Raw genomic sequence first — 14,129 nt, 5'->3', positions numbered from 1 at the left:
GCTTAATAGGTATTGTGGAAGAGAGTGATGCAGTACAAGCTTGCTGGCTTGCAGAATATGATGCATTTTAATCAAGGGAGAAAGCAAGTGTCTGGCTCAATCGACAATTTGATTTCACTGGTATTGGCTTTCAGAGGCTACTTGTATCTACCTGCTGGCTCATCAGCCCACACGCGCGGCTAAGATCAAAGACACTTGAAATAGGTTGCAGAAGATGAGGGCAGTCAAGATGGAGTCGCCTCTTGATCGACTTGCATGATGTGATCTGCAGAGCCCACGCAATCTCTCACTGATCAGTGGATTCCTATTGAGGGGGCAAAAATCTTTATTTTTAATTAAAGGCATACAAATGCGTCATCATTCAATAATAAATGGATCAAAACTGAGGAACATATTAATATCATTAGGTTTTTGTTAACATGTGTGTCTTTTAAGAAACAGTTATTCAGAAAAGGTATTTGGCAGAGGAGCAGTTACAATTATTTTTTAAATAAAGGGTTCAGCCTGGGAAAGTTAATTTGTCAAATCTCTTTATTAGAGCTTGCCAGGATAATATTAAATAACAATATAGCCATGAACGCAAACTGAACACATCTAGGCTGTGCCTGTATTGACTCAAAGTTTTCGTTTTTGTGATTAATGTTTTTATTTACAACAGAAAAAGAAAAACTAGGCTGTGCCTGTATTGACTCAAAGGTTTCGTTTTTGTGATTAATGTTTTTATTTACAACAGAAAAAGAAAAAACGAAACCCCAGAAGCAGAGAGAAGAAGAGCTAATTCAGAAGATCCAAAAACTGGTGCAAAAGCGCGATTTTCTTGTAGATGATGCTGAGGTGGAAAGGTTAAGGTAAGAAATGCAGCTTTGTTGAGGGCCCTTGAGGTATATATGATGTGGAAAGGCGATTTTTCATAAACCGACCATTTCGCTGTCTATTAGTATGAGTGCTTAGATGAACAAAGTTATATCGGGGCAGAGAAGTGGCCTCTGCTTAACAATTTGTCGTGAGCGAAATTTAAATTATGCTGGTGTAATTCAAGTAATTTTGGGAATGTCGCATTACACTTGTTACGGGAAAATCCCATAATCACGCCATTATGCCATTTCGCATAATTGGGCGCCATTCTCAGCAAAAAATTACAGCGAATGGCTCTATTCAAGCTAAAAATTTATCACAAACTCACTAGAACAACAGGACACGAACGCCAGTTAATCACTATGCCTTGCTCCAAAAATTTACACAAGGATACATTTTGCACTAAACTGTAGCAAGAAATGATCAATTTGCATTTTAGCATAATTCTGCCCACATTTCCCACAATAAAGTGAAAGTAAATTAATCAAATTTCACATACCCCAGTAACAATACTAGGTGATAAAGAAGACGAACTTTACACACATAAGTAGTTACCCTTAAAGAGTTAATTGATTGCACTAAATAAATTATGTGAGACTGCGCATAGCATTGTTTGTACAACTTCCACCTTATCTGTAGAGACGTTTAGACATTTAAAATGTTTGCAATTTCCTACATTGTTTTTTCAACAAGCAAGCAACTAATAGCCCATCACAGTAGATCCAATACAGTAGACATGGTAACCATTCATTTAATGAGATTGACAATAATTCATTATTGTTAATCTCATTAAAATATCTAATAATATTTTCTAAATTTACTGCACACTTTTGGTTTACCATATTCTACATTCACAAATCAGGCCAATCCCAAAAATTAGAGCAGGATTTTAATGAGCCCTGAATGAACTTGCCATTATTCCTCTCTTGTGTGTGGCCCCTTCTACAATTATCTCATGTTTGACTATTCTTTTTAAACATTAGGGCCCATATTTACTAAGGGCCTAATTTATGAGGTTTTGCCGTAGGGAAGCGCAGCAGGTCTTCCTGCTGCGCTTCCCTACGGCAAAAGAAAAGGGCAGGAATATGCTGTATCTATAAGATACGGCGCAGTCCTGTCCTTTTCCCCTGCGCCGGCGCACAATGGGCTGCCTGCTCCAGCGCAGGCACCTTTGACTAATGGTGCAAGGGTGCCGGCCTTGCGGGGATGATTCGTTTTGTACAGGAAGGGAAACTTCTCTGTACAAAAATAATCACGAGAGACTTTTCCTCTTTCGAGGCTTATCCTCTTTCTATGTGTGCTGCAGAATGCAGCACACATAGAAAAAGGAAAAACGAGGAGAAATAAAGATATTTCTCCCCGTTGCGCCTCCCTCACGCCTCCCCTGGGGAGGAGTAAGCTTTTGGCACTGCCTTAGAATTACGATTTCTAGTAAATCTGGGGCAGTGTAAAAAGGCCATGGATGTTGCTGGGAACGCCCCCAGCAACACCCATTGCATTCCCTTTCAAATACAGAACACTGAGTTAAAGGGACTGATATTTATCAGGCAGCTGTACACCAAAAAAAGTGGCTTAGTGCTGCCTGATAAATATCATGCTGGCTTCTGCGCCACGGAACTTCACAAAAAGTGAAGTTCCGATGGCGCAAGGGGCCTCATAAATGAGGCCGTAAGTTTTTACACAATGCAGCGCCACTTTAAAATGTACTGCGCTGCATTGCATTAAAGGGAAAGCCTGGTGCAGAGCTGTATCTACTAAAGGCCTATTGCAGCTCGCATACCCTGCGCTGTCATTCTCAGAAGGCTGCATTGCCTGAAACCCAGCCTCACACCATGTGCCCAGTTGTGTGCTGTCTGGCATAGGATTTGTACTGAAAACAAACCATTTCGAAAGAAATTTTTATACATACCCAAATTCAGAAGATTCCTCGGCATTGCATGTATTCTGCGTACTGCACTACATGTGCAAGGATTTGTTTGTTTGGAAAAATGTACATATTTCTCCTTGTTTGTGCCTGCTTCGTGTAGGTGCTAGCTTTTGATGCAAAGGCTATCACCAGACCTATTTACTAACAGCACACTAATGTTCCTTGGCAACACTCCCTCCAAGGAAAGGGTTCCTTGCCCATTCATCTAATGCCACAGGAGTCTTCAACATTTCAATCCTGTATATCAATCACCAGCATTCCTATCATGTCATATGGAAAACCTAGTTTAGGACCTGATTATAATACTGGGCAGATCACCACAGATGGTCAATTCAACATCTGAGGCTGTAGTCCAATGGCCCCATTATGATGTGGTCGGTCATAGCGCAGCAGGTGGAGGGACTCACCGATGCCTCCAATAGGCTCAAGGAGTCCATCAGAATATCAGTTGGAGCATAATCCCTACAATGAGGGCTGTGCCTGCAGAGGCAACACAGTAGGGATTATAAATTCCCTTTTCCCTCTGCCTTCACATGACGGTCTGACCGCAATGTAAATGCAGACAGAAAGGGACTAGTCTCCGCTGTGGGGCCTAGGGGGCACATGGTGTGGCCCCCGAGATATCCATGCACCGTGTGGGAGGCACCACATGGTGCCTGGCACACTGTGTAATAATGTTTGCAAAATGTCTTTTTCAATTGCGGCTCGTGCTGAGGCCCTTTTCCGGGCAACAGCACAAGCCGCAATGGAAAATAGCATTTATCCGACCGCCTACACGGCGGTCGCACAATTATTTGGTGGGTGGAACTGCTGACTACCTGTCGATTAGTTCCATTCCCACATCGATGGCTGTCGGACACTCGTCAGAACGCCATCGTAATCAAGACCTTACTCTTCAGGAGTGAAATATCAAAGTGAAGGTCAACATTTTGTTAATTTTCACAGAGAAACACATGACAGAGAAGTCAATTATAATTTCCAAAATTTGCTTGTCTTAGTTATAAGTTTTGTATTATGATATATAGTGTTTCATGTTTACTTCAAATCTCAATAAGATTTAGACAATATTTTAGGGTAGCAGAATGTACTTACAAGAACATATCGCCACCAGAATGTCACTTTTTGTGACGTTCTGGTGGCAATAAGCCCTTCGCCTTATTACCAAGAGAGCGTTCAGCCACTAAACATGGCTTAACACCACCTTGTGAATAAGGCCCCCTTTTCATGCAGCATTTAGAGTGAAAGGGGTGGGCAATGGGTGGTGGGGTGGGCGATCTGCCGCAACAACCATTGCTTTTCGACGCTGCTCCCTATTTACAAGGGTGGCATAAATATGGGATAGCGCCAAAAATAAGACCAGGAAAAACCTGGTATTAACCTGGCGAAACGCAGAGAAATTATTAATTTCTCCTCGTTTTTGCTGTTTCTATGTCTGCTGCATTTTGCAGCAGACATAGTAAAAGCAAATCGCCACTAGTGATTGTTCATGTGCAGGAAGGTGTCCATTCCTTCACATAAACAGTCACGGAAAAATGACGAGTTGCAACCTCTATCGTCATTACTGATTGCTTATATGTAGGGAGGGATACCTTCCTGCAGATAAACATTCATTCACTGCAACCCAGGCATCCATGCATTATGGTGCAAAGGTGCATCCGTTGGCAATTTGCGAGCTAAAATTAGCACCTGCACTAGGGGAAACTCAGGGGTGCACCCCATCTTGTAAAAAAGGTGCATCCCTGCGTGTGGAAACTGTTGGAGCATGGCGTTAGCAATCTTGCCTTAACGCCGCGCTCCAACAGTTTCCTTGTAAATATATGCCCCTCAGCATCTATAAATCTATAAGAAATAACTAAGATAAAAACAATACCAGCGTAAAATAAACATTAAAGGAAGAAAATATAAAGTGAAAAATACAGACAATTCAAAATACATAAAAAATGGACAAAAAAGCATCCAACAGCTAGTACTTTAAAAACAGCTACTACCCTACACTTGTTCCATATTACTTGCTTATCGTTAAAGAACATCTTGCAAAACTTAACACAACATGACGAATTCCAGGGTTGTCTCGCTGCTGTGAATAACCAATATATTTATAGTGCCTACGGCTTGTTTCACGTAAAAGGAGGGCTAAAATGTGTTTCCTATATGAGATGTACAAGGAACAAAACAAAATAAAGTGAACAGTGCTTTGAGCCGAAAAATTATGGCTTAGACACTGAGGGGGTGTTGAGAACCATGATCCCTGGATTGGGAATGCAAATAAGAAATGCATACTACTAAATCTAAAAAGGTAAGAGGTATCTGTAATAAGAATTGCAAATGTAAACCAGGTAAAACATTTGCATGGAGATACTACGGGTCTGGGATTTCTGAATTACTTTTTGACAAATTTCATGATGGAAAGAAAGATACAGGCTCTTGATTAGGTTGCGCGAAGTGTTACTTGTAGAGTTCCGATTGGTATATAACTCCAGAACCCCTAAAGTTGTAATTTTTAAATATATATGAGCCAAGGAATTACAGACACATTGTCTAGCACCAGGCAATCATAGATAGTCGATCTAGTCCATACAGCTTAGATATATTCAATACCATCACCCACAGTATCAACAGACTCAATTTAATACAATCTTTAATGTACCTTAGACCTAGCTCAGAGAGGTACGTAAAGGTAGAAGCAGATTGTGAAACCAACAGCAGTTGTCGGAGGAAACGATGTTCCACTCTTTGTAGCTGCGTCTTGCTGTGCACCCCCAGACTCCAGCACAGTAAGTGCCAATCGCTAGGCACTTACTATTATAGATAATATGCAGTAACTCCCTCACAGGTTTATGTCGGGAATCTAGAGGAAACATGACAAATGGCCTCTACTAACTTTTGGAAACGGAGGTCCCTTAGGTTGAGCAGAGAGTTCCAGTTTGAGTCTGCACCGAAAGAAATGCCCAAGAAGGTGGAATGTTGGACTTCAGCCACCTCAGTCCCTTCACTAAAAAAATTATTTCTTTTGGTCGTCTTAGGTCCACTTGTCAGAATAAATTATCTGAATGAGTTTGTCTGCAGATGCAAGTTAGACACAAAGGAACTAGAAGCACCCAAGAGCGTGTGAAGGCTGTTAACTGTTCTGGCTTTATGAACAGTATCATCTGAGTATAAAAGTACAGGTACTAGGCTCTTGTCGAGGTGAGGCACATGTTTCCCTGCCTCAATTAAAAAAATTGGACAACTCATTGATATAGACAAGAAATAAGGTCGATCAGGGTTTTTGGGAATCCCACCCTCTTCATTATGTTCCACAACTTGAAGCAATGAACCATGCTAAAGGCACAGGATAGCATAATGGCCCCTCTCCTGACCTTCACATATTTCCAAATAATCAAATGCAAGTTTAAACTTTGCTCCTCTGTGCAAACCCTGAGCTTCGGAAAGGATCTTAGTACTGTTCACTTTCTTAACAAGTCCAGTTTTCAAGAGATTCATGAACACAGGTGATTAGGCTTCGCTCGCTGGATGGAATTCATATTTTTCCTTATTTTGGGTCCTGGATTTCGCATTGTTTTTGCTCTGTGTGTCTGTCATTTGAAGGAACGGATTGCTCAATATGCCACTGTAGCATTTCCGCAGTGGGCTGCCAGTTATGGGGCTACTTTCTGAGTAGGATGAGCTGCCATGACCCAATCATTCTACCACAGCCCCATTACTCAGAGTTTCCTTCAGTGTGAGGCTGGGTTGAACATTTTTGCCATAGAAGATTTTAGTTACCAGTCCTGACCTGGTAGTTAGGACCCAGGATTGGAATATATCTTGGTCTGTTGTATCATAAATCTTTGTGCCTGGTACAAAGTATCATAATTTTCTAATCCTTAACTCTACCAGCAGTGAGTAAAGTGCGTTCATGGCTTGTTTGACATCATAGTGTGTCTGCGGATTGAAGCATTACTTAGCTACCTGGCTGTGCACACTTTGTTTTCTATCAGTGGCCTTTCTTCGGAGTCCCTTGTATGTAGATAATCTAGATGGCTAGATAGCAGAGTTGCCAGGGTTGTAGGTTTTTACTTTTGGCAGATGCATTGATTTGTGATGACAACAAAAGATCTATGTCGAAAATTATCTGCAATCTGCTTGGTTTTCGTAGAATTCTGAGGTTTGTGGGCTGTTTGAAAGGAAGCTTTAAAGTGTCAATCCTTACGAATTCATGGATCTTTCTCATTGCTCTGTGCTTCTTTCACTGCAATGTATGGTCAAGCTATTCAGTGATGTTCTTTCTAGTTCTCTTATTGTTGTTTAATTTTTAAACACACATTAATTTGGGCATAATCTACATATATTTGGTATTGCACTTGATGGCTCTCTTATATTTGGATCAGGGGTAGCATGTAGGTTTCAAATAGAAGTGATAAGACAGAAGACCCCTGAGGAAATCCAGTCCATTTGTTGAGTCTGTTCACTGGGATTACACATCACACAATGTCATGCCCTGCTGAGAGAGCTAGAAGTCTTGGAAAGTCTGCTTCTCTTTATCTGGGATGGTGAGAAGTTCTTCTCTGATATTCAAAAGTGCAGTTTCTGTTCCTTACAGGAATCTGAAGCGCAATTTTAGGTCGTATAAAAGATGGGTTTGGACCACAAAGTCTTGCCATTGGCTTGTAACCTCCTTCAAAACTACAAGAAGGAGCAGCAGGAGGTAAGCAGTCAGGTCGCCCCCCACTCAATATTGTATAAACACACAAAGATCCGACTTATTCAGGACAGTTAACTGTATTTTTAAGACAAAGGGGGAGTTTTTAACAAACATAAAACTTCCCTCACAGGACAGTCTCACTGCCACAGACATTTTAGTCCAACTGTTCAATTTCAGAAAAGTGCCAATGAATCACATTCCATACAAGCTTCAAGAGGAAATTTGTAACCACAAATAATTTTGACCAAATTAGTGAAAAAGTGTGAGAAAGGTCAGAAATTACCTCACTGCTGGTAGGCACTCACCAGTTTGCCCACATTATTATCATCGGCAACCTTGTTTGAAATTTTTTTTTTTTTATTGCAGATTCACAGGAAGCCACCAGCAATCAATCAGTTATTCCAGTTATTCACCAATATTAGCGCATCTCATCGTTAGTAAGGAACACACAGCCGTTTAGCCCACACCCCTGAGGTTGGGCGGCAAGTTGCGTCAAAGAACTGTAAATACAAACTCATGTACAAATGTGAGCATCTAATGAGCATTCCGAGCATCTGCTTTTCTTTTTTAACCCCACCCACCCCCGATAAACCTACAAACACATTAGTTACCCTCCAACAATACAAATGCGAGACTAGCAGCAGTGACATTTCTAAAGCTCTCCCCCATCTCTCCGCGTCCGTAGAGTCTGTCACATTTCGGACCCTCAGATTTCCGGTGCCACGTGGCACTCTGCGCTTTTTCCTTGTCTTGTCTTATCCATATTAGTGATGTCAAGGATGTCCCCGTGACCTAACCTACTCCCCACCTAAAACACCCCCCTCACACCCCCCCATCCAACCCATGATAGTATCGCCACTTGAACCAAACTCTCCGGAATTTTTTGGGGCACCCCCTTGCCTTATAGGTAACCCTCTCAGCTGCCATATACAGATCTAATCCTCTCCTCCACTCCTCCAGTTCCGGTGGTTCTGGTGTCCCCCAATTTTTTGCGATGTCCTTTTCTGCTACAACTAACGCAAGGACTAGGAATGTAAGCAGTGGGCGAGTCAGGTCTATCTCATTAGTCATGCCTAGCAGTGCCAGCTTGGGATCCCGTGGGGTCGAAACCTCCAAGACCCCCTCCAACTCCTTGAATACCTGTGTCCAGTATGTTTGTATTGTGTCACAGGTCCATATAGTATGATAGAAGTCCCCATCGCCCTGGTGACATCTAAGACACAGTGGGTTGTCTACCCTCCCCATTTTGCTAAGCCGCAGTCTATCATAGTAAGTTCTATGGAGTATGTTAAATTGAATGAGTCTCAGTCTTGTTTTGATTGCCACCTCTCGTGGATGCATCAGGACTATTTCCCAATCCAGGTCTTCCATCTCTCCCACCTCTGCCTCCCACGTGCCCCTGAGTTTCGCTAGGTCCCCCAACATATGATTAGTTAAGGTTTTATTGGTGAGGGAGACTGCCTTCCCCATTATCTGTTCTTGGAGGAGCCGCCCCTCTAGTGGTGCATATTCTGGGATATCTGTGAGCGTGATGTTCTGGGCTCGCCATGCGTGTCGTAGTTGGATGTATTTGAACTGCTGTGTAGCATGGAGACCGAATTCCGATTTAAGTGCTTGAAAAGATTTCAGCTCCCCTTTGGCTATCACATCTCCGATAGTGGAGATGCCGATATCGTCCCACCTTTGGAAACCTCGCAGCTTGTTAAGCTCCGGCAACCATTGGCAGTGCCACAGCGGTGTCTGCCGCGTGGGCCTCTTATCCCATCCCATGCGTCTTGTGGCCTTTGTCCATGCATTAAGTGTTATAGACGTCGCCGGGAGAAGGTGTGCCCTTCTAGCGCCCCCATAGAGATAACACAATAGGTTTTTGGACGACATTTTTGTTCTCTCCAGGGCGTAAGTTGGGTGGTCCGCCGGGGCGTGGAACCAGTCATTGATTGGTGTCAAGTGTTCCGCCCAATAATAGGCCTCTAGGTTAGGGAGCGAGATTCCCTCACTGTATTGGTGTCTCTGAAGCGTGGACAGAGCCACCCTAGCATGTTTTCCTAGCCATAGGAAGTATCGCAGATCTGCATGAATCCTGGCGAAGACCGCAGAGGGTATTGGATAATACTCGTTTTGCAGTGCGTAAAGGAATTTGGGTAAGGTGATCATTTTGTACATGGCCGCTCTGCCTAAGAGTGTAAGTGGGAGCTGTCTCCAACGGTCCATATCTGCTACCGCATTCAGCATGATCCGTTCCAGGTTTCTACGGAACGAGAGGGTCGCACTCAAGGTTATATAAATCCCGAGGTATTGGAAGCCTTCGGTGGTCGTCAGTAGTCTCTCCGGTAGTCTCCCCCATTGGTCTCGCCCCTCAGGGTCGTAGAGGATAGACTTGTGCCAGTTTATTTTGTGTCCCGCCTGCCCACCGTACTGCTCTAGCTCCCGGAATAGCTCCGGGATGGTGGTCTCTGGTTTAGTTATGTATAGCAAGACATCATCCGCATATAACGAGATCTTTTCTTGTGTCGGGTCCATGTCGCTGCCTGTAAAGCCAGTGATGTCCCTGTTTTGTTGGATCCTGGCTGCGAGTACCTAAATAGTTAGTGTAAAAAGGAGGGGAGAAAGGGGGCAACCCTGTCGGGTGCCTTTCTGAATCAGGAACTCACGCGACATTGTCCCGTTGACCCTCACCCTGGCCCTCGGGCCGTGTAGAGGAGCCGGACCCATTTGATAAAGTTTGGTCCGAAACCGAACTTGTGTAGCACTGCAAATAGGAATGGCCAGTGTACCGCGTCAAATGCCTTCTCGGCGTCCAAGGAAAGGAACCAATGTGGTTCGCTCCGTCCCCGTACTTCCTGTAGCCAATTCTGGGTTCTCCTAAGGTTCAGTTTAGTCGCCCTATCTGGTAAGAAGCCCGATTGGTCTAAGTGTATAAGGCCTGGAATAAACGCTCTCAATCGGACCGCCAGGATGGTTGCTAATAGTTTGACTTCCGTGTTGAGCAGGGAGATGGGACGGTAAGAAGCACAATTCTCCTGTGGCTTGCCCTCCTTGTATATCGGGACAGTCGTTGCCATAGCAAGATCCGGAGGGAGCTGCCCTTCCTGGAAGGCACCAGTGAAGAGGCCTTTAAGATGGCGAGTCAAGAGGTCCGCCGTTCGCTTAAAGAGCTCGGCCGGGAAACCGTTCGGGCCCGGGGTTTTGCCCGCCCTCAGTTTGGCAATGGCGTCTGTGATGTCATCGGTTGTTATGTCCGCCTCCAGCACCCCCAGGGCCTCGGGGGGCAGGACCGGCAGGACCGTCTGATCCAAATATTGTAGTGCTTCCTCAGAAGCTACAAGGTCTCGCGTTGGCTAGAACTGTTCATAGTGTGCAGCAAATGCTTCTGCTACCTCGGTGTCGGTGTTAACAGTAGTCCCGTCAGTGGTATCAATACTGTCTACCCATCTAGCCGCTCGCTCCTTTTTACTAATCCACGCTAAAAGTTTTCCGGACTTGTCGCCCACATCATACAGACGGTGGAGGGAGGCGAGGGATTGGGTCTTGGCCTCATTAGTTGCTAGTTCTCTATAATGTCTCTGCGCATCGAGTAGCCGCCTGAGAGTCTCGCTGTTTTTTTGGGTCAGATATTCCCTCTCCCATCCTAGGATAGCCTGTTCTAGGGCAGCGACCTCGGCCTGAAGTTTACGTCTTTCCTCACCCAATCTGGATTTTATCCTGTCTCGTAGTACCGGTTTTAGGGCTTCCCAGAGGGTGACGCTCGATTTCACAGTGCCCTCATTTTCTGCAATATATATCTTAATGTCCGTTCGTATACCCCTCAGTACAGTAGCATTTTGAAGATCCCACGCCGCCATGCGCCATGAACCTGTGCCCCTGCCCTGGTTGCGTCCCACCTTCACAAACAGTGGCGAGTGGTCCGATAAGCCTCTGGCCTTATATTCTGCAACATCATCTGCCCTCAGGTATTGTCGGGACATGAAGACATAGTCGAGTCGCGAGAACACCCTGTGTGCCCCGGAGTAGTATGAGTAGGTTCGCTGTGCCGGGTGTAGCCACCTCCAGACATCCGTAAGTCCTATAGTGGACATCTGATTGAACAGTGTGGTCTGGTGCCCTTCCCTCCCTGCGTCGCCGGATCTGTCGAGACCTATGTTCATAACATCATTGAAGTCACCTCCCACCACCTGTATAGTGTCTACCGTATCTAAAAGGGTGTTCGCAAGCGCTGTGAGCGTACGGGTCTGTAATTTGGGTGGTGCATAGACTGAAATTAACGTGTACGTGTGCCTATTCCAGGTGCCCTGTACCCCCGCATACGTCCCTTGTGGGTCAATCCAGGTGCGTGTGGTGCAGAATGGTGTGGACTTTTTTATAATGACTGCTACCCCTCTGGAGTCCGATGTATAGCCCGTGTGTGCCAGAACTCTATATCGGCCTCTAGCGATGAAGGCACATTGTGTACCTTTGAGGTGTGTTTCCTGTAGTAAGGTGACATCCGGGTCCGCCTTTTTGATATAGGCGTTCACAAGGCCCCTTTTAACCTTAGAGCCTAATCCGTTGACATTCCATGTGAGGATGCTCAGCCCCTTACCTCCCCAGTGTGAGTTGTCTAAGGTACTTGCCATTGATAGATGTGATGATTGCATGTGGTTAGACTCTGACATGTGTATGCGGTTTGGAGGTGCGATGTGCGCTGCTGCATTATCTCGACTGTTGTCTCCCTCCCCCAACTGTTCCCACCCGTTCCCCTACCTGAATGAACTTGAAATCCCCCTCTCCCTCCCCACCTCCCTCCCCTTCCAGTCTCATCCTATCACAGGACATAACTTTCCGTAAGAGTAGGCCTGTCGCCCACCCGCAGATCCCTCCCTTCAAAAAACCAAAGAACAGTAAAACGTGTAAAACAGGGAAGCGTGTTAATTTGCGTGCTCTCCTCTGTCGGGCTGCCGTTTCCATTTTCCAAGTGCACCATCGTTCAAAGGTCGTGCCAGCATGAGGGTATCTTCACCTCACGGAGCATGCTCAGTGGCCCGAATCTCCACGGTTCATGATTTGGAGTCTTGAGTCTCTTATTCGGGCGCACTATGTTGTCCAGATAAGTCCTGCTCCAACACTCGGATTTCCTCCACCAACGGATGGACAGATTGACTCCCTTCCTCCTCTTCTTCCCCTCCAGATGTGCGGCTATCGAGGCCTTCCTCATCTTCGCCTTCTGAGCGGGCAGTGGATCGTAGGGCAACAAATCTTGAGCCTGTCCCGGCAGCACCTTTCGGGGAGGCCGAATGTCCTTTCCGCGTATTTCCCGTACCTCGGCCTCGATAGGATGTCGTCGGGATTTGCCTCTTAGACCTCCTTGATTGCAGTCTTTGTGCCTTCGGTATTTCCCATTGGGTTGTACTTCGCAGGGACCTCTCCAGAAGAACTCGGCCAACGGTCTCTCTGCTGTTGAGGATCGGGCGCTCCTCCAGCCACTGCCAGGCATCCTCCGGGTGGGTGAAGAAAAGTGACTGCTCCTTGTACAGCACCTTAAGTTTCGCCGGAAAGAGGAGCATGTATGAGATCTTTAAGTCTATGAGTTTCGCCTTCACCGAGTCGAAGGAGCGGCGCTGTTTCTGGACCTCCTGACTGTAGTCCGGGTAGACCATAATATGTGCATTTTCTAGACGAATCTCACCCAGTTTCCTCGCCTCTCTCAGAATAAGGTCTCTGTCAGCGAAATTAAGAAAACGCGCAATGACTGGTCACGGTCTTGCCCCCTCCGGAGGTTTTGCTAGGAGGGCCCTATGCGCCCTCTCAATAATGAAGCAGGGTGAGAATTCTACCGCTGGGAAAGAGTCCATGAGCCACGTGCTTAGGAAGGACACCATGTCGGCTTTCTCGATTCCTTCCCTAAAGCTAACAAAGCGCAGGTTGTTGCGTTGCGCTCTATTTTCGGCGTCCTCAACCTTCCATAGTAGTTGGCGGTGGGTTGCCTTGAGCTCTGCCATGTCTTTTCGGAGGGTAGTGATTGAATCTTCTGCCTCGCCCATCCGCGTCTCTGCAGAAGTAACCCTGTCGGATAGGTTTCGGAAGTCCTGTCTCAGAAGTGTCACTTCCAAGCACACCTCGCCTATATTTACTTCCAGGGCCGCTCTGGACTCCTGGATATCCATCCGTGAAGCCTGGATGGCCCCCATCAGCAATTCAGTGTCCGAGCGCGCGCCTGACGCGGTATGGAGGCTCTCCGCCACCGGACGCGGGGCGGCAAAATTGTCAATGGGCCCCTGTTTGGGCCCCTTCAGCGGTATATCCTTCTTCCCCATGGCCCGCTGGAGCAGCGCGTCAAGCACGCTGAGCTAATGGTGAGTCACCCTATGTCCCGGGCGCTATTCACAGCCTCTCCTCGTCCTCTCAAGTGTGCCGGTGTAAGAGCCGCACCACTTGGGTCCCACGGGACACCGTCGTCCCCCTTTCCACCTGTCTTGCCGGCCGGGTCGCCGGCGGGAGGTGCCAGTAAGGTCTATCTATCCCCTCTTCTCTGTTGGCCACTTCCAGGAGTTGGGCCCCTAGCCCCCGGGCAATGAGTGGCGAGTCCTGTATCCGGGCCGGGTATCAGTGGAGGAAGGCAGGCGTACGATGGGTAACCGCCTCGCCTGAACGCCCCACCAGGTGGTTGTCCATGTGTGGCAGAGCCGT

The 14,129-nt window shown here is 46.2% G+C and overlaps 1 protein-coding gene across 1 annotated transcript in view; it reads left to right on the top strand.

Moving 5' to 3' along the window:
- BMERB1 (bMERB domain containing 1) overlaps nucleotides 1-14,129 on the top strand; it is an 821,757-nt gene that overhangs the window by 770,038 nt on the left and 37,590 nt on the right. The window contains exon 4 of the mRNA XM_086941442.1: nucleotides 734-848. Coding sequence (XP_086797568.1) covers nucleotides 734-848 — 115 coding nt within the window. The remainder of the gene's footprint in view (nucleotides 1-733; nucleotides 849-14,129) is intronic.

This window comes from Lissotriton vulgaris, chromosome 10 (genome assembly GCF_964263255.1).
Source record: "Lissotriton vulgaris chromosome 10, aLisVul1.2, whole genome shotgun sequence".
Classification (NCBI taxonomy): domain Eukaryota; kingdom Metazoa; phylum Chordata; class Amphibia; order Caudata; family Salamandridae; genus Lissotriton; species Lissotriton vulgaris.
Note: the sequence above shows the minus strand (reverse complement) of the source record. Positions and strands in the feature narration are given on the sequence as shown.